Genomic DNA, 25413 nt, shown 5'->3' on the forward strand with positions numbered 1-25413 from the left:
GTGTGCTGGTGTCTGTTCTGCTCAGTCCATCTAAGACAGGACCGCAGGGGACTCTGCCTGCAGTGACAAAGCCCCTCATTATCCCTCACAGATGGCCTTCACAATCCACTGGCAGGCCGTGCATCTGAAGCCGTCTTTTAGTGGTGAAGCTCCAGCGTGAGGCCACGTTCAACCTGCCGCTGTGAGGCCGGGCGATCGGGAAACAAGCCCAACACTTCCCCCTCACATGTCTGGAGCCCAGTGATTTCATCAGAACATTTAGTTAAACACGAGTGAATTAAAGAAGGAAGAGGAGACTCCGGTTCGGCTTCGGGTTTCCCGCCGGCTGCCAGCTGAACATCTAGATCGTCAGAGACCCGCGGAGAAGCAGCAAGTGTTGGACTCTGCGGCCGGCGGCGATGCTGAGAACACAAGACGCCTTTCAGGGCCTCGACACTCGAGACTCTTGGCAGGACTCTGGCTTTGGCCCGGAGTCGACTCTGAAAGAAGTCTTAATGACACCTTAACCTCTGACATCCGCCCAAACCGTTTCCTCCAACGTAATTAAAACTTCAGAAGACGGGCATGGACGTACGGTGAACAGCGATGCTTTAGGAGGTCAGAGGTCGTGTTTGTTCCTGGGCTATGTGCACCCTGCTCATGTTTCCTTCATTTAAAGCTGAGGCGCACTGGGCCCAGAATCCCACCGGGCGGATCCGGTTTCGTCCAAAAAGAGACTTCATTGTGCACGGCGATGATATTTATCACCGAGGAAAAAAACAACAGTGTGCCTCTTGTAAAGCCCCGGGCGCGCTCTATCTCCCTGTAATCAGGTGCACCTGATTAAGGTAGGGATGATACGGCAGCCGGGGTCTGAGGCGCGGGGGGGCGGCGCTACGGCGCCCCACCTCGTGGCACGGACCCCGCCAGAGGCAGCCGGGACGCGAGGGAAGAGGGACCTTCTCGTGCATCGCAGCGGCCAGCGGCTCGGAGACGATGGTGTTCCTGACCACGAGGATGATGCAGAGGACCGCCCTGTTCGTGACCTTCGGGGGGCTGGTGACCTCGCTGATCACGGCCTTCATCCCGCTGTGGAAGACCATGAACTCGGAGCTCAACGAGGTGGAGAACTACTACTCGGGCCTGTGGCACATGTGCGTCTTCACGGAGGAGGTGGGCGTGCAGTGCAAGGCCTACGAGTCGACCCTGGGGCTGCCCGGGGACCTGCAGGCGGCCCGGGTGCTCATGCTGGCCTCCCTGGCGACGGGGGCCCTGGCCGTGGCCGTGGCCCTCCTGGCCATGGAGGGGGTGGAGGTGTGCCGGGGGCGGCCGGGGCTGCGGCGGGGGCTGCTGCTGCTCAGCGGGGGGCTCAGCTGGCTGTCGGGGCTGGCCACCCTGGCCCCCGTGTCCATCGTGGCCTACAGCACGGTGGTGGAGTTCTGGGACGACAACCTGCCCGACGTGGTGCCGCGCTGGGAGTTCGGCGAGGCCATGTTCTCCGGCTGGTTCGGGGGTCTGGCGCTGATCATCGGGGGGACCCTCTTCTTCGTGGGGGTGTGCATGGCGGACTTTGAGTCCCGAACCCCTAGCCCCCCCAGCAGCCCCCAGGTGAGCCGCAGGGCGAAGCACTACCTGAAGACGGAGGTCCTATGAGAGGAAAGGAGAGCCGTCCTCATCCCGACGCTCCGTAAACACCTGACTGGAGACGGGAACACTTTCCCGTTTGGGAACTGAGGAACGGGACGAGGAGAGACACGTCTTTTGGTCACACGTGATTTTGCTGGATTTGTAGCTTGTTAAATGTTTGTTAACCTTTCAGACCACTGAGGTCGTGCAGATCTGCCCAACCTCTTTCAGTATAAGAATAGGGAGGCTGTTGAAAGATGCTTTCGCAGGTTTGTTGAGCATGAATAATTGGTAGCAAGTTTCTGCATTTCATGTGAACTATGAGACTGATGGTTTCTTAGGGTTGGTCGTGGTCCAACAATCATATCTCAGTCGTTGTTGTGCTTATTCCCGCATAAAGAACCAGATTGTAAACTATTTTGCTCCATTCCATCGTAAACTAAAATGCATCAAATGGAATAAATGATCAAAATTTGCTCTAAAATAAAACCTCCATGAACCTATAGCAGTGTGTCATGTCATGTGAGTGCTTTCATAAAGAGAGGTCCTCTCCCCAGGAATGGAGCGCGAGATAACAGCGCTGACGTGTAATACCATGAGATCATGAGACCGACCCCTCCCTCCGGGACACACCTGATGACTCAGGTAACGGTCGTTCCCATGGAGGTACTTGTGTGGACTGTAAAGGTCACACAAGGTCTTGTGGTGCCATGTGATAACTGGATTGACCAGCTCCTGATTAGTCTTCTGTGAGGCCTTAGTTCCTCAACTATCTGCTGAAAATAATGTTTAGACTTTTTACAAGACAGATTTACACACTTTGTCCTGCACTCAGCCTTAAATACACTCAGCCTATTTTCCTCTTATGGCTGATTAAAGTACTGCAATCATTTGAACCTGTGATGAAATACTCTCTCTCCCTCTCACCCCCCCTCTCTCTCTCTCGCTCTCGCTCTCTCTCTCTCTCTCACCCCCACTCTCTCTCCCTCTCTTCCTTCTCTCTTGCTGCAACTCCTCTCTCCCTCTCACCCCCCCTCTCTCTCTCTCTCGCTCTCGCTCTCGCTCTCTCTCTCTCCCTTCCTCTCTCTTCCTCCCTTCCTCTCTCTTGCTCCCACTCCTCTCTCTCTCTCTCTCTCTCTCACCCCCACTCTCTCTCCCTCTCTTCCTTCTCTCTTGCTGCAACTCCTCTCTCTCTCTCTCTCTCTCTCTCTCTCTCTCTCTCTCTCTCTCTCTCTCTCTCTCTCTCTCCCTCACCCCCCCTCTCTCTCTCTCTCTCTCTCTCTTCCTCCCTCTCCCTCTCTCTCTCTCCCCCTCTCCACCTCTCTTTCAGTCTTTGCAGATGATTCATTACTAAACTAGTTGTGTAGAGTGTTCTGTTCAGTGTGTTCTTGTGTGTCAGAGTAAGAACAACAACGGAACACTAACAGACCAGGCTAGGGTCACTGTCAGCATGTTTCGGCAGACTCTGGCGTACCCCCATTATCCAGTAAACCCCCAGTATCCAGTATACCCCCAGTATCCAGTATACCCCCAGTATCCAGTAAACCCCCAGTATCCAGTAAACCCCCAGTATCCAGTATACCCCCAGTATCCAGTATACCCCCAGTATCCAGTATACCCCCAGTATCCAGTATACCCAGAAACAACCCAAATACCCAGAGTACCACAGTACCACAGTACCACAGTACCCAGGAGACAGAGATACACAGGCTGGGTTCACTAGACATGTATTGGAAATCCACCCGGTGAATCTGCTCTCTATTGGATCAATCCCATGAGAGTGAGATCCACAGTTCATCACGGGATATAGGATCGATGAGGAGATAAGTATTCATCAGTTCTACACTAGTGTTATCTAGGGCACTGTGTAGGGCACAAGTTGAGCAGTTGGAATTCGAGCCAGAGAGAGTGAGCATTAAAAAGAGGGAAAGAGAAGTGGCCAGCAGTGACCAGCAGTGGCCAGTAGAGACCGGCACTGTCCAGCAGTGACAAGTAGAAGGTGCAGTGACCTGCAGTGGCCAGTAGAGACCGGCACTGTCCAGCAGTGACAAGTAGAGGGTGCAGTGGCCTGTCATGGCCTGCAGTGGCCTGCAGTGACTTGCAGTAGCCAGTAGTGGCCAGTCGTGGCCTGCACTGTTCTGCAGTGGCTCGCAGTGGTCAGTTGAGGGTACAGTGAGTAGCTCCTACATGAGAAAGCTCCAACCAATCATGTAACAAAAAGGGTTTTTGCGATTCACATTATTTGTAGATCCTCAATAATTCAACCAATTGAGAAACTTAATAAATGCAATTTAAATCACTACTACTTTAAATCACCGTCCTTCAAGCACTTGACATACAGTAGTATATATATATTCTATCGCTATGTGTACGAAAGCCTTCCATGTAAAATCTGCTGGTAATTTCCCTTTATTTTCCCTTCCAAACCCGCCTAGCCTCTCAGAGTTCAAGCAATGCAGGGTGAGTTCACACACCCACACAAGAATACCAGAAACTGCAAGCCCATCAGGTCTATTGACCCGGTCCTCACATGTCCCACAGTGTTGCTCAGTGAAAGAGCTCACTATCTCACATTGGCCGTAATACTGCAGCAAACCCCAAAGAACTGAACGATTCCGGTTTGATTAGCCAGCTCTCTGCGTCGCCTTCGAACAACAAAAGCTTTCAAGTAATTACAGCAGGGAATGTGCACCGTAAAATGTGTGCAGTCGCTCATGGAAGCCTGTAATCCTGCTGGAACAGACAGCCAGCCAGGCAGTCAGTGGGGGAACAGACAGCCAGCCAGGCAGTCAGTGGGGGAACAGACAGCCAGCCAGGCAGTCAGTGGGGGAACAGACAGCCAGCCTGTAATCCTGCTGGAACAGACAGCCAGCCAGGCAGTCAGTGGGGGAACAGACAGCCAGCCAGGCAGTCAGTGGGGGAACAGACAGCCAGCCAGGCAGTCAGTGGGGGAACAGACAGCCAGCCAGGCAGTCAGTGGGGGAACAGACAGCCAGCCAGGCAGTCAGTGGGGGAACAGACAGCCAGCCAGGCAGTCAGTGGGGGAACAGACAGCCAGCCAGGCAGTCAGTGGGGAACAGACAGCCAGCCAGGCAGTCAGTGGGGGAACAGACAGCCAGCCAGGCAGTCAGTGGGGGAACAGACAGCCCAGCCAGGCAGTCAGTGGGGGAACAGACAGCCAGCCAGGCAGTCAGGGGACGCAGGCGGTGCAGACAGCCCAGCGGGGGGCTGGTGTCAGGCTTTGATCAGGCTGGACCGGCCCGTCAGGTGTTTAGCATCTGAAGGAGGAAAAGGTCTGAAGAGAAAGTAGGATCAAATAAAGGGGTGTTTACAAAGGGGGGGGGGGGGGAGAGAGAGAGAGGGAGAGTCAGAGAGAGGGAGAGGGACAGAGAGAGGGAGAGAAAGAGGGAGGGAGAGAGAGGGACTGGGAGGGAGAGAGTGAACTGGAAAGAGGGCAGAAGAGAGTGTGGACTGGAGAGAGTGCAGCGAGAAAGAGAGAGGGAGGAAAGGCTGAGAGAGGCACACAGAACAGGGTGGGAGTATAGGAGGGAGAGGGAGGGAGGAGGGAGGGAGAGAGAGAGAGAGAGAGAGAGAGAGAGAGAGAGAGAGAGCAGAGAGAATTCGTGCTGTGTTAGCATCCCCACAAGCAACTCCATCAATACTGCATTCAGCTGAGACTCTGCTGCTGTCTGCCGCCTGGCCGAGCCTCGCACCACCAGAGCCTTCTGCCGCTGGACGCTGGTGGAGGAGGAGGAGGAGGTGGAGGAGGAGGAGGTGGAGGAGGTGGAGACGGAGCACACGCTCCAGCCCCTGCTGCAATCCAGAGTGCGAGGAGCGGAGTGTTTGAGCGAGGAAGAGGACGAGGAGGAGGAGGGGTACAGCAGGACACTGAGTGGACTAGCGGAGGAGAGCGGGCGAGCAGAGAGAGAGAGAGAGAGCGAGCGGACCGCTGGGGGGGCTGGAGCGCTGCTATGAGCCGCTGATCGCCCCGAGGCAGGAGACTCCCGCTGCACCTGCCCGACCTGCTCCACCTGCTCCACCCACGCTGGCTCGGGTAAGCTCCTTCCTCCTCCCTGTGTGTCTCTGCTGAATCAGGGGGCTGCGGCCCCCTATTCCTCGGCGGTCCTGATACTTTCCGCTCCGTCTTGCTGCACTGGCCACGGCGGTCCTACTCTAGTTCTCTGGAAGTTTCTGGTCCAGGGGGACGAAGCTCTGGGGACCCCCTGGGGACCCCCTGGGGACCCCCTGGGGACCATCTGGGGTTCAGAAGCGCTCTCAGACTAACAGCCCTGCCTCGGTAGCTCTGGGGCCTCATCATGGACCTCGATGAGACGGTTAAAGCGCTGCGGGGTGACGGGGAGACAGGATGAGCCAATGGGCTGACACACAGCTCTCTGCCGGCCTGAGCTGCTGATAGGTCAGCTCCATGCAGGGCCCTCAGAATAGGGCTGGGATCCATTACAGTGACAGTGATGATAATAATGATGATTCATTTGTTCTCTTTGCATATGTGAGTGTTTGTGTGTGTGTGTGTGCATGTGTTTGAGTGTGTGTGATTGTGCCTGTGAGTGTGTGTGTGTGTGTGTTTGATTTAAGATAACGTGATAATAATAATAATGATGACTCATTTGTTGTGTTTGCATATGTGAGTGTTTGTGTGTTTGTTTGTGTGTGTGAGTTTGTGTGTCTGTGTTTGCATGCAGGCGTGTGTGTGTGTGTGTGTGTGTGTGTGTGTGTGTGTGTGTGTGTGTTAAGAGAGTGGGGGTGCATGCTGTGGAACTGGTCAACACAGGAGTTGTTTTCTCCTATGGAGGCTGGGACCCCCCCCTCGGGGAAACGCGACTTTCTAGTTTTCCATGACATCACGGAGCTCCAGCCTGGTCCACCTCGACCCCATACAGCGCTCTGCCTACAGGTGTACTCCGAGCCTCCCTCGGGATGTGAACATATCCTCCATGCATTATGTATACACCAGCCCACTCTGAAATCGCTCACCTGCACTTGACACAATAAAGAGGGTTGAGTCAAAGCACATTATGAACCATCTTGTCTGCAGCGATCCCCCTGACCTCCTCCTGATAAACGCTGACGTGAGAGAGAGAGAGCGTTGAAGAGAGGGAAAGAGAAGACATGGACCAGGCTTCTGGTCCATGTCTCGTCACAGCCCCCGCGCATTAGCCGGCCGCCGGCGGCCCCTGTAGCTTATGAATTCATACTGCGCTGAACTGGCTGACCCGTGGTCCCAGCAGCCCTCATGGGACAGAACCGGCTGCAGTCACTGTACATTCAGGCTCTGTGGTTCACCGGTCCCTACCATCCCTTTGCGTGATGGGTCATTTAGAAACCCCGGTGAGAGAAGCTTGCATCAACGGGTCAAGCTCAGGGTAGTCGTCCACAGGATTCTGACCAACTGGACTGGGGGTTTGTTGTCTGGCTGAAGACCCCTTGAGGGACATCATGAACTACCACACTGTAGTGTGGATTGGTTTGGTAGAAGGCTTCACTCAGCGCCATGACCGTAAGTCGGGTCCTGATCACCATTCCAACACCCAGTAATTGGAAGGATGTTGGGCTTGATTGCTGGGTGTAATTCATTGATAATTCTGCTGAAGACCTTGCATTGGAGATGGCAAACACTATACATTAGACATATGATCTCCAGCTGTGAAGTTATCTAACACCAAGCCGTAAAGGAGAGCCTTGTGGTCAAGTATCAGGAATCATTGAGTTGTTGGCCCTTATCAAGGAGCGATCAGAGAACAGCCCCCTAATGATTAACCTCAGGTGACTTACCTGCTCGACCCGCTCACCGCTCACATGAATAAGTCACTGAACAAGACGATGTTGTTAGGACATGTCCGAGGTCTTCGTGTCATCCAGAGGTGCTGCAGTAGAGTCTAGCACTTTGTGTTCTGAAGAGACCCCTCAAACCAGCGCGAGGGCCTGAAACAACCGCTCTGCAACTCTGAGGTGATGTAGATCCGTTCTCTCTCTCTCTCTCTCTCTCTCTCTCTCTCTCTCTCTCTCTCTCTCTCTCTCCATGTGTCTGGTGCCTGTTCGATTACTATTGTTATTGGTAAAGCAACTTGCTCAACTCTAGAAGGTAGTTGTCTACATTGAGCTCCAGCTCCATTAGTGCGTCCCTGGTGATAGAGCGACGGCTCCATACTGGTCTGCTGGAAGGCGAGAGACTGGAGCGCTGTGTGTCAGACTGTCGGTCCGTGGTCGTAGATAGGGGGTGGATTCCATTCAGATTCCGTTCCTTTAAGCTTTCCCGTTGTCGGATTGATCGCCGCTGCCAAGACCACTGAGCAACGAGAAACCGGATTTCTGAATTCCTCTGACATTCCAGTCCATCGGGGACAATATTGATATTAATGGAGCAGTGATTGGAAGTGACAGCTTGTTAGAGGAAGGATTATTAGAAGGACTTGGGCCCAGGACTGAGATCTGCGTCATTTGTTGTGAGGCCCAAATCGACTTAACCTACTTTGGCTTCTGCACTAAATATCTCCAGGTCCTGGAACCCCACGAAGCCGCCTGGGCTGGGGCTCCTCTGTGTCTCTGTCCTCTGGAGCTGTGTGTAGAGTACAGCAGTGTGGGAGACGCTCTGATACGTCTCCTCGTTGTGAGTCCCGGAGAAGCTACAGGCAGCGTAGAACCTGCTCCACGCTGCATTAGAACCGTAAAGCGTTGCTGTTCCACTTTGTTCTCCAGCCCCTGGCCCGAGTGTGGTGGATTGTGGGGATGGTGGCTGGTTGCTATGGAGAGTGAGTAGGAATACTCAGACACCCACACGGGCCTGCCAGCCCGGGAGAGCTTTCCAGAGGAATGGGATGAACAAACACCTTATTAAAACCATGAATCACCATGAATCTGTTGCCTCATCTCTGTTGATCACATGGATTACAGGGTTGGAGTGTTTGTACGATTCTACCAACGTAAAAACGATCCCGTCTTACCTAAACTGTGATTCGATCCCTACAGATGATTAATGCTTATTGGTTAGTGTCTCCAAAACAATAATGTAAATGCTAATCTGTAAAACAAATGTTGATCTGTGACTATGTGAATACAGACCAAACAGGTTGAGCGCTGCGGTCAGACCCCCCCCCCCCCCCCCCCCCCTGTAACTTTGTAAGCAGGGCTCCATTCAGGGCTGGAGACTCTTTCTGAACTTCAAGGACATTAAGATGCGCTCAGAATAACAAGTAGCCTCCAGCCTGGTGGGTCTGGTGATGAATCACGGTGCAACAGCACAGGCCTACACCTGAAGCAGGCCTGGCACTCACACACACCTCCCATGGGAGAGAGCCTGGGGGGAACGTGGGGGGAACGTGGGGGGAACGCGGGGGGAACGCGGGGGGAACTTGGTGGGACATGGGGAGAACGTGGGGGGAACGTGGGGGGAACTTGGGGGGAACGTGGTGGGAACGTGGGGGGAACGCGGGGGGAACGTGTTGGGAACGTGGGGGGAACGCGGGGGGAACTTGGTGGGACGTGGGGAGAACGTGGGGGGAACGCGGGGGGAACGTTGGGGGGGACGTGGGGGGAACTTGGTGGGAACTTGGTGGGACGTGGGGGGACGTGGAGGGAACGTGGGGGGAACGCGGGGGGAACGCGGGGGGAACGTGGCAACAAAAACAAGAGGCTTTGAGAGCAACAAGAGGCCCGGTGGCCCGGGGGGGGCAGAGAGGGAGAGGCGGCGGGCTGCGGTTAATGTTTAACAGTCCCAGGGCAGAAGGCCTTCACCCAGTTACCCAGTGTGTGGAAATGTTGCTAATTAATACAATTACTTACCTTTCAACACACACACAGGCACACACGCCGACACATGCACCGGCGCACACACACAAACACACACCACTCAAACGCACACAGATGTACAGAACACCACAACAATACAATTCAACTAAGATACCAAATCGCTTTGACTCGTCTTGATTCATAAATAACAAGAGAATGTCACTGCGTTGGACTATTCAGGGTCAGTGATGCTTAAAGGGAGGTTCAACACCACACCTTGAACATCAGGTCTGAGTACCTCACAACAATGTGAGCAGCTACAGCCCAGGTTTAGATGACTGATGGGAGGAACCCCACAGCTCTCACAAGCACAGAGACGCTCACAGAGCGGCCATGTTGGGCGTGGCAACGTTCTTGACTCTTTGGGGAAACCGTGACGACAGCTACCTGGGAGGGAACACGGAACCAGCAGCACTCAGATGAGTGCATTGGGTTGCCATGGTTTCCAAGATGGAGGCGGGGTGTCTGAGGGCCGGGGTCCGGTCGGAGAGCTGCGCTGACGTCCACACGGTGACCCCAACAGTGTGGCCGACGGGAACCAGCCCCCGAACACAGTCTGTGGGGCCTCCTGTCTGACTGCAGGTGTGTCCTTCTGTCCTCTGCAGAACAGGTCATGTGGAGGAGCTGAGGCGTGCGATGGCCAGCCTGGACCGACAGGTCATGCTCATACACCCCCTGCAGTGCTACCCTCGCCTTCCGTCCAAGCAGCCGCGGCCCCGCATCTGACCCCCCGCTCCCCTCCCCCTGCCCCTGGGAGAGCCTCTGGGAGAGTCCCAGGCTTCAGTCTGGGCCCACCATGGGAGGATGCTTCTCCAAACCCAAACCAGGTAGACCACTCTCTCTCTCTCTCGTTCTCTCACTCTTTCTTATTTTTCTCTTTCTCCCTCTCTCTCATTATCTCTCTCTGTTCTCTTCCTTTCTCTCTCTCTCTCCCCCTCTCTCTCCCTCTCTCTCATTCCTTCCCTCCCTCTCTCTCTCTCTCCCCCTCCCTCCCCCTCTCTCTCATTATCTCTCTCTGTTCTCTTCCTCGCTCTCTCTCTCTCTCTCTCTCTCTCTCTCTCTCTCTCTCTCTCTCTCTCTCTCTCTCTCTCTCTCTCTCTCTCTCTCTCTCTCTCTCTCTCTCTCATTCCTTCTCTCTCTCATTCCTTCTCTCTCTCTCTCTCTCTCTCTCTCTCCCCCTCTCTCTTTCTCTCTCATTCCTTCCCTCCCTCTCTATCTCTCCCTCCCCCTCTCTCTGTACCTTTCTCCCTCTCTCTCTTTCTCCCTCTCTCTGTCACTCTCTCTCTCTCCCTCTCTCTCTCCCTCTACCCCCCTCTCTCTCTTTCTCTTTCTCTTTCTCTCTCTCTCTCTCTCTCTCTCTCTCTCTCTCTCTTTCTCTCTCATTCCTTCCCTCCCTCTCTCTCTATCTCTCCCTCCCCCTCTCTCTGTACCTTTCTCCCTCTCCCTCTCTCTCTTTCTCCCTCTCTCTCTCCCTGTCACTCTCTCTCTCTCTCTCCCTCTCTCTCTCCCTCTACCCCCCTCTCTCTCTCTCTCTCTCTCTCTCTCTCTCTCTCTGTCTCTCTCACGCTGCTATAGAAGGTATAAATATGGGTCAGCCCACTGCACAGTGTTGGCGTTGCACTGTTTGGGATTCGATTCCCTTTGTGTTCACCAGAGGGTTACACAACGAGGAGGATGAGGTGTTTGCTGGAAGCCTCGTCTTCAGGAGGCAGAGAGGAGCCTTTCGTTCTGTGTTTTACAAGACTTTGGGATCTTCTCAATGCTAAACTTTTATTTTGAAGTGGAAGGAAGAAGGGCCGCTTTGCATGCAAGCATATACACACAGACACACAAAAACATGCACGCATGAAGGCATGCACACACACATGCACACATCATAACAGACACAGTCACACACACACACACACACACAAACCCACGCATACACACACACGTAAACACACATGCACGCACGCACATACACAACCACACACACACACACACACACACACACACACACACACACACACACACACACACACACACACACACACACACACACACACACACACACACACACACAGTGCAAGAAGTGACTAGTCTAGCGGAACAGAGTGTTACCCTCCAGGGACTAATTAGTTTACGTCTATTAAACACATAACGCTCTGGCAAGGCCAAGCTAACTTTAGCTGAGGAGATAACCTGAAGAGAATGGTGAGTTTGGACGCACGGCCTTCCTAAAGAGGCTGTCTGTGTGTCTTAGGACGAGCCTGAGGGACGACTCACTGAGAAACACAGGGAAGGCTTTAGTTCTACTAGTAACTAGTTAAAGTTGAATTCCCTATGCATTGTATATATATATACATATATAATTAGAATTATGCCTTTGGTATGATGGTGAGGGTTTAGGAGGCTACACAAAGTGGTTCAACGTAAGGAGTCGGAGTGAGAGAGGACGAGATCCAATGACCAGCAGAAAGGAAACGAGACGGCAACACAGCAGACTTAATGAAGAGACTGGATTCATCGTTTAGCTAATTACAAACCATTTGGAGAGCAACTTAAAGCCAGAGAACTGTTCCTTTTTAAGCCTAATGATCACAATCTCTCTCTCTCTACATATTTATATACTGTGTATGTGGACACTCTCTCTCTCTCTCTCTCTCTCTCTCTCTCTCTCTCTCCTTGCATCCCTCTCTCTCTCTCTCTCTCTCTCTCTCTCTCTCTCTCTCTCTCTCTCTCTCTCTCTCTCTCTCTCTCTCTCTCTCTCTCTCTCTCTCTCTCTCTCTCTCTCTCTCTCCTTGCATCCCTCTCTCTCTCTCTCTCTCTCTCTCTCTCTCTCCTTGCATCCCTCTCTACCTCTCTACCTCTCTCTCTCTCTCTCTCTCTCTCTCTCTCTCGCTCAGTCCCTTCTATGATTTTCCATTCATTTTAATTAAGGCTTGCGCTGCAGGACAGAATTCCTGCCAGATTACTCAGTAAGAACTAAATGATCAGCACATTTTTCCAGTCCAACAGATAAAGCTCGCTGTAGTGAAAAGAAAACTAGTACACAACCTTACCTTTATTTTAACAATTATCAAACAATGTCCTTTGACTTGTACAACTCCACATTAGTGTTCTAGCTCCCGAAATAAAAAATAAATCCAATCTAAATAGTAAAAATGTTTTGGTCGGTTCAGTTTGTCTACTCCGCAGAAATCCTTTGGTTTCTATGCTCTGCATTAGTAACGTTTAGCATGGTTGATTGATCTATCATTAAATTGCTCTAATAGTATGGTTGTAAGTAACTACTTCCTCACTGAAACATCACATAGCAACAGCAGTCAAATTAAACAATACACATCCCTTATTCACCTTAGAGATAAGAAGGTGCTTTATTAATCGCAGATGGTCAATTTGAAGTAGGTAAAAAAGGGTTGTAGACATGATGATAAATAATTATAAATGATAATAACTGGAACACAGTGTGAGGGAGTGTTGTGTAAAGAGTGACGGTGTTGTGCTCCCCAGTGGAGGTGAAGGTGGAGCTGTCCTCCTCTCTGTAGAGTGACGGTGTTGTGCTTCCAGTGGAGGTGAAGGTGGAGCTGTCCTCCTCTCTGTAGTGTGACGGTGTTGTGCTCCCCAGTGGAGGTGAAGGTGGAGGTGGAGGTGGAGCTGTCCTCCTCTCTGTAGAGTGACGGTGTTGTGCTTCCAGTGGAGGTGAAGGTGGAGCTGTCCTCCTCTCTGTAGAGTGACGGTGTTGTGCTTCCAGTGGAGGTGAAGGTGGAGCTGTCCTCCTCTCTGTAGAGTGACGGTGTTGTGCTCCCCAGTGGAGGTGAAGGTGGAGCTGTCCTCCTCTCTGTAGAGTGACGGTGTTGTGCTTCCAGTGGAGGTGAAGGTGGAGCTGTCCTCCTCTCTGTAGAGTGACGGTGTTGTGCTCCCCAGTGGAGGTGAAGGTGGAGCTGTCCTCCTCTCTGTAGTGTGACGGTGTTGTGCTCCCCAGTGGAGGTGAAGGTGGAGGTGGAGGTGGAGGTGGAGCTGTCCTCCTCTCTGTAGAGTGACGGTGTTGTGCTCCCCAGTGGAGGTGAAGGTGGAGGTGGAGGTGGAGCTGTCCTCCTCTCTGTAGTGTGACGGTGTTGTGCTCCCCAGTGGAGGTGAAGGTGGAGGTGGAGGTGGAGGTGGAGCTGTCCTCCTCTCTGTAGTGTGACGGTGTTGTGCTCCCCAGTGGAGGTGAAGGTGGAGCTGTCCTCCTCTCTGTAGTGTGACGGTGTTGTGCTCCCCAGTGGAGGTGAAGGTGGAGCTGTCCTCCTCTCTGTAGTGTGACGGTGTTGTGCTCCCCAGTGGAGGTGGAGGTGGAGGTGGAGGTGGAGCTGTCCTCCTCTCTGTAGAGTGACGGTGTTGTGCTCCCCAGTGGAGGTGAAGGTGGAGGTGGAGGTGGAGGTGGAGCTGTCCTCCTCTCTGTAGAGTGACGGTGTTGTGCTCCCCAGTGGAGGTGGAGGTGGAGGTGGAGCTGTCCTCCTCTCTGTAGAGTGACGGTGTTGTGCTCCCCAGTGGAGGTGAAGGTGGAGGTGGAGGTGGAGGTGGAGGTGGAGCTGTCCTCCTCTCTGTAGTGTGACGGTGTTGTGCTCCCCAGTGGAGGTGAAGGTGGAGCTGTCCCTCCTGGAGAAGGAGAGGGAGGTGGATGGCCTGTCCCCCAACGGTAAGGCCAGCCCCCTGGGCGACCGCCGGCCCAACGGGGCCCCGGGCCACTGCTCCGACGAGGAGGCCCCGCCCCCACGCCTCTACTCCAAACCCCGCGACTACGTGGAGGCCACCATCTGCCACGTCAAGGACCTGGAGAACGGACAGTAGGGCGGATCAATAATCAATAACCATCACATGATCAATAACCATCACATGATCAATAACCATCATATAGTCAAGGACCTGGAGAACGGACAGTAGGGCGGATCAATAATCAATAACCATCACATGATCAATAACCATCACATGATCAATAACCATCACATGATCAATAACCATTATATAGTCAAGGACCTGGAGAACGGACAGTAGGACCCACCTTATCAATAATCAATAACCATCATATAATAAAGGACCAGGGGAACAGGACATATCAATAATTTAACCAGTAACCATGATATTGTTGTGTTGTGTGTCATGTGACGTGTGACGTGTGTCGTGTGTTGTGGGTTGTACGTTGTTTGTCTTGTCGTGTGTCGTGTTGTGTGTCTTGTCATGTTGTGTGTTGTGCGTTGTGTGTTGTGTTGTGCGTTGTGTGTGTGCGTGGCAGGATGCGTGAGGTGGACGTGGGCAGCGGCAGGGCTCTGCTCATCAAGGAACACGGAGAGTTCTCCGCCATCGCACACAAGTGTCCGCACTACGGCGCGCCACTGGTCAAAGGTACTCAGAGCTGCGGTCCTGAGGTCCCTGAGTGGCTGTTCCCCAGAGCTGGGAGGTCCTGATTGGTCGGTTCCCCAGAGCTGTGAGGTCCTGATTGGTCGGCTCCCCAGAGCTGTGAGGTCCTGATTGGTCGGTTCCCCAGAGCTGTGAGGTCCTGATTGGTCGGTTCCCCAGAGCTGTGAGGTCCTGATTGGTCGGTTCCCCAGAGCTGTGAGGTCCTAATTGGTCGGCTCCCCAGAGCTGTGAGGTCCTGATTGGTCGGCTCCCCAGAGCTGTGAGGTCCTGATTGGTCGGCTCCCCAGAGCTGTGAGGTCCTGATTGGTCGGTTCCCCAGAGCTGTGAGGTCCTGATTGGTCGGCTCCCCAGAGCTGTGAGGTCCTGATTGGTCGGGTGCTGATTTTGTTTCCTGGTGTGCAGGTGTGCTGTCTAAAGGCCACATCCGCTGCCCGTGGCACGGGGCCTGCTTCAACATCGCCAGCGGGGAGCTGGAGGACTTCCCGGGCCTGGACAGCCTGGCCACCTTTCAGGTGAGTGCTGAGGGCCGGCTCTGACTCTCTGACTCTCTGACTCTCTGACTCTCTGACTCTCTGACTCTCTGACTCTCTGACTCGTACACACACACAACCCTTAATAAAGGATTTCTAATCACCAATTGATGTGTGTGTGTGTGTGTGTGTGTGTGTGTGTGTGTGTGTGTGTGTGTGTGTGTGTGTGTGTGTGTGTGCCTCAGGTCCGGGTGGAGAAGGACAAGGTGATCATCCGAGCGAACAAGCAGGTAAGATGTTTATTATTTCACCACTGGTGGGGGCCCTGATGGGAGCACTGGGAGCGGGGGCCCTTATGGGAGCACTGGGAGGGGCTGGGGGCCCTTATGGGAGCACTGGGAGGGGTGGGGACCCTGATGGGAGCACTGGGAGGGGCTGGGGGCCCTTATGGGAGCACTGGGAGGGGCTGGGGGCCCTTATGGGAGCACTGGGAGCGGGGGCCCTTATGGGAGCTCTGGGAGGGGGTCCCAGGCCCCTGATAACGATGTGGCCCCTGACGGCCCCTGGTAACGATGTGGCCCCTGACGGCCCCTGGTAACGATGTGGCCCCTGACGGCCCCTGGTAACGATGTGGCCCCTGACGGCCCCTGGTAACGATGTGGCCCCTGGTACCGATGTGGCCGCTGGTACCGATGTGGCCCCTGGTAACGATGTGGCCCCTGGTAACGATGTGGCCCCTGGTACCGATGTGGCCGCTGGTACCGATGTGGCCCCTGGTAACGATGTGGCCCCTGGTACCGATGTGGCCCCTGGTAACGATGTGGCCCCTGGTAACGATGTGGCCCCTGATGGCCCCTGGTAACGATGTGGCCCCTGGTAACGATGTGGCCCCTGACGGCCCCTGGTAATGATGTGGCCCCTGGTAACGATGTGGCCCCTGGTAAGGATGTGGCCCCTGGTAAGGATGTGGCCCCTGGTAACGAGGTGGCCCCTGGTAACGAGGTGGCCCCTGGTAACGAGGTGGCCCCTGGTAACGAGGTGGCCCCTGGTAACGATGTGTCTCGCCCCCCCAGGCGCTGCAGGCTCAGAAGCGCTCCAAGCCCATGTCGCGGTGCTCGGCCGTCATCAACTCCAACACGGGCTTCAGCCACGTGCTGATCATCGGCTCAGGTCAGTCACCCTTCACCCCCTCACCCCCTCTCACCCACTCACCCTCACCACCTCCCCTAACCCCCCCTCCTCCCGGGGGCTGCAGGCCCGGCCGGGCTGGTGTGTGCGGAGACGCTCCGACAGGAGGGCTTCACCGACCGCATCGTCATGGTGACGGCGGACCGCCACCCGCCCTACGACCGGCCTAAACTGAGTAAGGTTTGTACAGAGAGACGCAGCGCGCACACACACACACACACACACACACACACACACACACACACACACACACACACACACACACACCCGCTCACATACAAACACACACACACCAGGGTTCAACATAAGAGGAGAGGGAGAAATACTCCAGATACGTTTCGCGCAATGTCTGCGTTTGTAATGTATGGCCCCCCCCATCTCAAAGTTGTCTTAGTGAAATGAAACATGGCGGACCCACAGATCCTGACCTGTTACTTGTGTAAACAATTTTAGACTGCCTAATTCATGTGCTACAGCAAGAAGAGGATTTATCAAAACACAAACGGTAAATAATATGCTGCATATTTTATAGATCATGAAAAGTAGAGTTGTTGTTTTTGCGTTGCTCGCAGCCATGTTGAAAAAAGGTCAAAGGTTATCTCAGCAGCTCGTGCATCAAAATATGTGAAGTTTTCACGCTTTTGGTATTTACCATGGTTTCCATAGCGAGTGAAGGCACCAATAGTCTTAGCTGGGGTTCTCTGCTGTTGAATGTGCAGTTCTGCTCCCAGTCTCTAGAGAGCACCGCTGAGCAGCTAAGGCTGCGCTCGCCTGAGTTCCTGCAGGACCACGACATCGAGGTGCTCACCGAGAAGGAGGTACGTTGGGGTCAACCTGAGGGGCAACGTTTATTCGTACAGGAAGGGTATTCGTAAAGGAAGTGTAATCGTGCAGGAGGTCTGCTCGTACAGGAAGTGTCATCGTACAGGAAGTGTTTTCACACAGGAAGTGTAATCATAAAGGAGGCGTAATCATACAGGAAGTGTAATCATACAGGAAGTGTACTCGTACATATGCAACTGAAATTGATTGACAAGGTGAGAGAGGGGGAGAGGTTCAAAATGGAAAGTGTTGGATAAAAATAGGAATCTCTCCAATCTGAGAGATGAGATAATGCAACAAAGGAACCGCTAACGATGAAGAAACAATGCTATCTTTATTATTCAGGAAGAAGTCAACTAAACTTCCAATCTCCAGTATTTTACATGTTTCTGCTGAAAATCCTGGAAAAGTTTCCATTCAGGAATCGGAACAACACACATCCTCGACCAACGACATCAATGGTCCAACGTTTCTGCGTTTCTTTTGAGGAAACAGAGTTGATGTTGCAGAGCAGAATATCTACCCAACAAGCTTAGGAAACACTTCTCTCTTGAATTAGAAAGCAGCCAAGCTTCCCCTTTAAGTGAGCCCTTACTCAGTCAGTCCAGGATGATTCGTTCACTTCCTGTCTTTACATTGTTGACGACCCCCGTCACACGATGAGCCAACACGTTGCTCCCGACCTGCAGGTGGCGGTCGTGGACGTCAAGATGCGGGCGGTGACCTTTGTGGACGGCTTGAGGATGGAGTACAGGAAGCTGTTCATCGCCACCGGAAGCAGGTAGGAAGTACACACTCCTGGTCTATAGAGGGCAGTGGTTCCCACGCCTTTGTTTCCCATTGACCAGCTACATCTGCCCGTACTGAGTCACCGTGAGCGCAAGCCAACGCAGCAAACAGCCGTCAAACCTTTTAGAAGGATTTTCTTCTTCAGTGAAAAAGGTGCACTTGATATGATCTAGTTTGACCGAGTGGTCAAACTAGACAGTGGTGTGTACCCCACCTTGGTCCGGACCCCAAGGTGGGGTACCACTGGTTCAGGTTGGGACGGTGAATGATTGCACAGATTGCTACATACCTGAAGAGTGGGCGGGTGACTGAGTGAACTGACGGTGTGCGGTTCCGCAGACCCCGACCAATGAGCTACCAGGGAATGGACGTGGCCAACGTCTTCCACCTGGGGACCCCCGACGACGCCAACAGCATCGCCCGGCTGGCCAACAACAGGAACGCCGTCGTGGTGGGAACCTCCTTCATCGGTGAGGGGATGCTAGATCATTGACATCGTCCAGTGAACGCCAGCTCATACAGCACACATCGTGTTTCTGATTTGTCCGTTAGCCTCTTCCCAACGCCGTTCTTCAGAAACATCCTTCTGCAGGGACTTTTCTAATCTTTGTAGTTACAAAAGTTGGATAAAAGTTCCAGCAAAATGACTGAATGTAAAGGTGATGAATGACTGAACGTAAAGATGATGAATGACTGAACGTAAAGATGATGAATGACTGAACGTAAAGATGATGAATGACTGAACGTAAAGATGATGAATGACTGAACGTAGAGGTGATAACAACTGAATGTAAAGGTGATAAAATACTGAATGTAAAGGTGATGAACAACTGAACATAAAGTTGATGAACGACTGAATGTAAAGGTTATGAATGACTGAATGTAAAGGTGTTAAATGACTAAATGTGAAAGTGATAAAAAGGGGTAGAGGGTACAGGGTGTATTTGTGTTGTTCTCACGTTGTGCATCATGTTCCACTGTTCATGTTGTGTGTGAAGGCATGGAGGTGGCAGCTGCCCTCACAGACAAGGCCCACTCTGTGTCCATCATCGGGATCGAGTCCATCCCCTTTAAGAAGGCTCTCGGGGAGAAAGTAGGGAAAGCCATAATGAAGGTAGGACCCTCTACCCTTTAAGGACAACATAAGACCACAGATCCGTCCGTCATGGAGAGCATTCACGTCAGCCTTGACCGACACACATATACATATCAAACCAGCAGAGTTTAATCCAACGGTTCTCTTTCAGCACACTGTCCTATAATTGAATGAGGAACATGGTGTCTTTATGAATGGGATGATGTACGTTGTATCTTGCAGCTGTTTGAGGCGAACAGGGTGAAGTTCTACATGCTGAACGAGGTCTCGGAGATGAAAGGCCAACATGGAGAGGTATTTCCAAAGTGAGAGACACAGCGAGACTCGTCCTTGCTCCCCAAATACCAACTAGACCTTATCACCCTGGCGGCCATGTTGGTTAGAGGGAGAGGGAAACCTTCTGGGATGTTTGGGGAGACCATGACAACCCAACCAGATGGATTCTGAACGCTATCTGGTGGACATGGTGGAATCAGAAATAATGGTAATGCGTTGCATTGTCGTTGTTCCTACAGTTCTACAAGGTTTAGAATAGCCATCCAACTAAACAAAATGGCCGCTAGTGGAATGAGGGCTAATAGACCCCAGCCAATCTCGTGAATATCTCCCAGGACTCAAACCCAGGAGTAGTATTTGCTGAACACATTAAGGCAGGAGCCTCACTTTGAAGAGTGTGGCAACAATGTGAACTTTGTACTTGATCCACACACGAATAGGGACCGTAGGAATGAGGGCCTCAAAGCTGTGTAATCCTGAGCCCCCCGCCCCCCAGACCGTGACCTAGTTCTGATGTTGTTGTTGTTCTCTCCCGCAGCTCAAAGAGGTCGTTCTGAAGAGCGGGAAGATGCTGAGGGCCGACGTCTGCGTCATCGGAACAGGTGACAGGGAACTGAGTTCCAAGATGACCTTATGTTTGATTTCCTTTGGTTCAGTAAGTCGTTCAGGGACTGGAGAGCTGGACTCAAGGTGCAGGCGGGGAGAGGCCGGGGCATGTTGCTCAGGGATGCCTATAGGGGTAAACTGCGGTCATTGGGAATCAAACCCAAAACCTTTTTCGTCTGGGAGTCCCACACAAGAGCCACTACACACTCCCACCTGTCACTGACCCATCATACTGAATCAGTCTCGTGTCCACTTTCTATGGGATTCTGGTTTAGCACAATGAGGTCCACAGAGTTCCAGGACATCACAACGTGAATGTACTGCACATGTTGAGGAGAGAAGAAACACAATCCACCAACATGGAGACATTCCACACACAGAGAGGCTGCCACCTGAGTTAGGCTCACAGAGTCACCGCTGTGTTGAGTATTATATGTTGCAGTATATGTTGTATGTACGTTAACACAGAACGCTACTCCTGTGGTTCCTCTCTCCAGGATCGGTTCCTGCTTCGGGCTTCCTGAAGCAGAGCGGGATCCACATGGACTCCAAAGGCTTCATCACCGTCAACAAGGTCTGGATCTGAACCCCAAACCCCTCTTCATCCCGAACCCCTAACCCTACTATGACCTTTACCCTTAACCCTAACCCTACTATGACCTCAACCCTAACCCTATAATGACCTTGACCCCTAACCCTACTATGACCTTTACCCTTAACCCTATAATGACCTTGACCCCTAACCCTATGATGACCTTGACCCCTAACCCTATGATGACCTTGACCCCTAACCCTATGATGACCTTGACCCCTAACCCTATGATGACCTCAACCCTAACCCTATAATGACCTTGACCCCTAACCCTACTATGACCTTTACCCTTAACCCTAACCCTATTATGACCTCAACCCTAACATTATAATGACCTTGACCCCTAACCCTATGATGACCTCAACCCTAACCCTATAATGACCTTGACCCCTAACCCTATGATGACCTTAAACCTATCCCTACTATGACCTTAACCCTAACCCTATGATGACCTTAGCCCCTAACCCTATGATGACCTTAGCCACTAACCCTAGTCTGACCTTAACCCCTAACCCTATGATGACCTTAGCCACTAACCCTATGATGACCTTAGCCACTAACCCTAGTCTGACCTTAGCCCCTAACCCTATGATGACCTTAGCCCCTAACCCTATGATGACATTAGCCACTAACCCTAGTCTGACCTTAGCCCCTAACCCTATGATGACCTTAGCCCCTAACCCTATGATGACCTTAGCCCCTAACCCTATGATGACCTTGACCCCTAACCCTATGATGACCTTAGCCACTAACCCTATGATGACCTTAGCCACTAACCCTAACCCCTCAGTGTAGTTCCCTAACCCTAACCCTAACCCTAACTAGGTGCTGTTACATTGCTCGTCACAGTCCTTCCTTGTGTAGCAGCCCGGTAACCCGACCCTGTAAGCTAACGTCTCGGCCCCCCCAGGCGATGCAGACCAACGTTGAGGGGGTGTTCGCCGGCGGGGACGTGGTGGCCTTCCCCTTCCCTCAGCGCAACAACAAGAAAGTGAACATTCCTCACTGGCAGATGGCCCACGTCCACGGTGGGGATGGAAGCCTGGTGTTGTTGTTCTCCTCCTCGACCTCGGGGGGCAGGCCTGACACAACAGCCCGGCGGACCAGGGGCCGCCACGCTGCCCCTAGAGGACGCACAAGTCACTACACACTGAAATACACACATTGTAGTAGTAAAGGGGCTTTTACTTTGAAGTCTTTATTTGCATTGTGTTTCGGTATTTGTAGCGAGGGCGAGAGAAACAGGGTGAGAAAAATAGAAAATAGAAAATTCAAGCGCTTTTGCTTGACAATGACTTGGGTTTATTTCAGGAGGAAGCGGGGCATCTCTCAGTATGAGCATTGCGCACACAATTGTACATAAAACTAAAGCCTTAAGAAAAAGAGTAAAGAGTCCTTCGCACTTTTACTTTGAAGCCTGTAATTGACGTTGTTTCTGTGTTGTGTTTCTCCTTTCCATCAGGGAGAGTGGCAGCACTCAGCATGATGGGGAAACCCGCAGAGGTTCATACGGTGCCTTACTTCTGGTCGGCCATGTTTGGGAAAAGCATCCGCTATGCAGGTGAGCGGAGAGTCCTGTTTATTGAGTCTATCATCAAGGAATCAATGTGTCCGCTGGCTTTGATGGAAAGTGAACCAGAAATCCAATCCACCGTTTTCTGTCACCGCGGTAGTAGTTACTTCACTGCCCTCTAGCGGTCAGACGAGGACCTGTTATATGTCGATCAGAGTTTAACCTCTATTTTCTCAAAGGTGCAATTTCTAAAATGCATTTTTTTTACTTTGCCTATATTTTCTATCTATTTTATTCCTTCTAAAACTTTGCATATGTTTTGTTTTACTTCTATTATTATCTATTATTTTATTTTATTGAATGACAATGTTTCTATGAGAAGCACTTTGAGTCTGCCTCGTGTATAAAAAGTGCTGTATAAATAAAGTTACCTTGCCTTGCCCAAGGTTACGGTGAAGGCTTTGATGACGTCATCATTCAAGGTGATCTGGAGGAGCTGAAGTTCGTGGCCTTCTACACCAGGTGGGCACAGGTGGAACATCAATATCCATCAATCAATATTAATTTCAATTAATCAATTTGGAAACATTTTGTTCCAAATTCAAACAAACGTGAATGTGTGTTGATAGCTTTATAAAACAATGCAACATTATTTAAAAAAATATATATCACTTTAAACACTAAAATAGTTGTAATAATAAAAGAGGAGGCTTTCATTTTTAGTATTTTCTTTAATGAATGAGAATGTAAAATAATGCCTAAAAGCTTTGATCATGTCCTTTTTATAAAGTGTGGAGTCCTGGTTGGTGATGTGTGTTCTCGCGTGTGTTGTTCTGAGTGTTCTCGTGCTTGTTCCTGCGTGTGTTGTTCTGAGTGTTCTCGTGCTTGTTCCTGCGTGTGTTGTTCTGAGTGTTCTCGTGCTTGTTCCTGCGTGTGTTGTTCTGAGTGTTCTCGTGCTTGTTCCTGCGTGTGTTGTTCTGAGTGTTCTCGTGCTTGTTCCTGCGTGTGTTGTTCTGAGTGTTCTCGTGCTTGTTCCTGCGTGTGTTGTTCTGAGTGTTCTCGTGCTTGTTCCTGCGTGTGTTCTCGTGTGTGTGCTCATGCGTGTTCTCGTGTTCCCGCTGCCTAGGGGTGAGGAGGTGGTGGCGGTGGCCAGCATGAACTACGACCCCATCGTGTCGCGCGTTGCTGAGATCCTGGGCTCGGGGAAGTTGATTAGGAAGCGGGACGTGGAGTAAGTCTTAACTCTGGGGGGCGGGGTGGTGTTCGGGGGCATGGCCCTAGCGTAACGTAGCTTATTGAGCGTAGCGCACCGGGTCACATGTCCCCAAAGATACAACACCACCCTGGCCTCACACACTCTTGGGATTTGAATCACTTTGAAAGTACTACAGAAGTTTAACAATTGAGAGTTCATCAGTATGTAAGAACATATAAACAGAATAACGCCAACTGTTCTTTCACCTTCAGTAACGGTATATACAGTACGTCATTTCATTCACCAACTAGTTTTTCATATTGTTTTTCATATACTTGTTGAATTGATTCAAAAGGTTATTTTATATTCTATCGGATCATAATCTGGTAGACCTTGATTCTTTGTCAACACACACGTAGGGGCTCTCTTATAGAAAAGTCCTTCCCTTTCAGACATCACACGCTCCCCTTTAAGACATCACACGCTCCCCTTTAAGACTTCACACACTCCCCTTTAAGACTTCACACACTCCCCTTTAAGACTTCACACGCTCCCCTTTAAGACTTCACACGCTCCCCTTTAAGACTTCACACGCTCCCCTTTAAGACTTCACACGCTCCCCTTTAAGACTTCACACGCTCCCCTTTAAGACTTCACACGCTCCCCTTTAAGACTTCACACGCTCCCCGTTAAGACTTCACACGCTCATTGAGCGTTGAAGGCCCTTCAATGCCTGTGTCTGATCCCTGTGTGTCGTGTGGTTCGCAGGACTGGAGACATCTCCTGGTTGAGCGACAAAAGCTCTCAATGAGGAGCCCTGCGTGGCCCCCAGGGTCCGTATGACCGCCCCCCCCACCCTGGACCCCGACACGGTGCTGGGACCCCTCACCCCGGTCTGGGGGGGGCTCCGCTGGGGAGGGACCCCCGGAGGAGCGCCCTGACCTGGGCCCTCCCCCGGGACGGGTTTAAGCTCCGCCCCTCTGAGCACCCGGAGGACTGAGGCTCATGGCCCGAGTCCCGGACGTTCCTGAGTGACACTCGGGTTGGGCCAATCCTGCTGTGAGATGTATTTCATGCCAGTATGTCGTGTTTCCCTAACTCACTAAAGCTTCACCGGTGTGGGAAGGCTGGGATCTCGCTCTTCTCCTGTGTGTACACATTGTTTATAAGATGCCAGGGTTGGGCATTGGCTATTTTTTACAAGCAACACTGTACATAGCTACGATCCCGAATGGGGGTCATTTTGACAGAATATCTATCTTGTTGTAAGCATCAACTTCCTGCTTATGGTATGTTCCCCCAACCTGGGATACAAACACGTTGAAGAGCAGTGCACCTGCATGGTCCCACTCATAGAATAGGAGACACATCTTCACTACAGAGACATCGTTACCCGTTGAAAAGACACAAGAAACCAAAGGGCCTTTGTCTGCCAGGGCAGCAAACCCCGTCCTCCCCTTGTCACGCGTTAGATCACTGAGATGTGCACAGCTGTAGTTCTCATAACGCCCGTGGATTAGAGGTCACTCCCTCGGTGACATAGCCTCACTAATAGACTGTCACTAATAGACTGCAAAAAAACTAATTCTAAATATACTTAATTGCTAGTGCTTGCACCATAGAATACGTTCTAAGACTAAAACATAGCGGCCCTGTAGCGGTGAGAGGAGATGGAGGGTGAGGGGGGGGGGGGTGATGCATTGGGAGGCTCTCTGTTACTAACTCAGGGAACGAGGTTATCAGGCTCGGGGGGTCGGGGGGGGGGTCTGTCTGATGGGGGGTCTGTCTGATGAGGAGGTCTGTCTGATGAGGAGGTCTGTCTGATGAGGAGGTCTGTCTGATGAGGAGGTCTGTCTGATGAGGAGGTCTGTCTGATGAGGAGGTCTGTCTGATGAGGAGGTCTGTCTGATGAGGAGGTCTGTCTGATGAGGAGGTCTGTCTGATGGGGGGTCTGTCTGATGAGGAGGTCTGTCTGATGAGGAGGTCTGTCTGATGGGGGGTCTGTCTGATGAGGAGGTCTGTCTGATGAGGAGGTCTGTCTGATGGGGGGTCTGTCTGATGAGGAGGTCTGTCTGA

At 52.0% G+C, this 25413-nt stretch overlaps 2 protein-coding genes across 5 annotated transcripts; both read left to right on the forward strand.

Moving 5' to 3' along the window:
- Positions 1–122: 122 nt before the first annotated feature.
- cldn26 (claudin 26) lies at positions 123–2108 on the forward strand. The gene has a single exon (XM_060065696.1). The coding sequence runs from the start codon at positions 976–978 to the stop codon at positions 1630–1632; it is 657 nt and encodes a 218-aa protein (XP_059921679.1). The 5' UTR covers positions 123–975; the 3' UTR covers positions 1633–2108.
- A 2912-nt stretch (positions 2109–5020) lies between these two features.
- Positions 5021–25016, forward strand: LOC132468018 (apoptosis-inducing factor 3). Of its 4 annotated transcripts, none has more exons than XM_060065650.1 (21): positions 5021–5144; positions 5181–5659; positions 10017–10238; positions 14006–14219; positions 14666–14775; positions 15193–15302; positions 15506–15550; positions 16334–16430; positions 16516–16628; positions 17180–17266; positions 17960–18051; positions 18399–18529; positions 19058–19173; positions 19378–19449; positions 19970–20033; positions 20535–20611; positions 21540–21657; positions 22092–22190; positions 22589–22664; positions 23269–23373; positions 24106–25016. In XM_060065650.1, the coding sequence occupies exons 3-21, from the start codon at positions 10208–10210 to the stop codon at positions 24146–24148; spliced, it is 1800 nt and encodes a 599-aa protein (XP_059921633.1). In that variant the 5' UTR covers positions 5021–5144; positions 5181–5659; positions 10017–10207; the 3' UTR covers positions 24149–25016. The 4 variants fall into 4 exon arrangements, with proteins under 4 accessions (XP_059921633.1, XP_059921635.1, XP_059921634.1 ...); XM_060065652.1 differs by having other exon boundaries at positions 5187–5659; XM_060065651.1 differs by lacking the exons at positions 5021–5144; positions 5181–5659 and adding an exon at positions 7401–7575.
- The last annotated feature ends 397 nt before the right edge of the window (positions 25017–25413 follow it).

The sequence above is a fragment of the Gadus macrocephalus genome, chromosome 11 (assembly GCF_031168955.1).
Source record: "Gadus macrocephalus chromosome 11, ASM3116895v1".
NCBI lineage: Eukaryota > Metazoa > Chordata > Actinopteri > Gadiformes > Gadidae > Gadus > Gadus macrocephalus.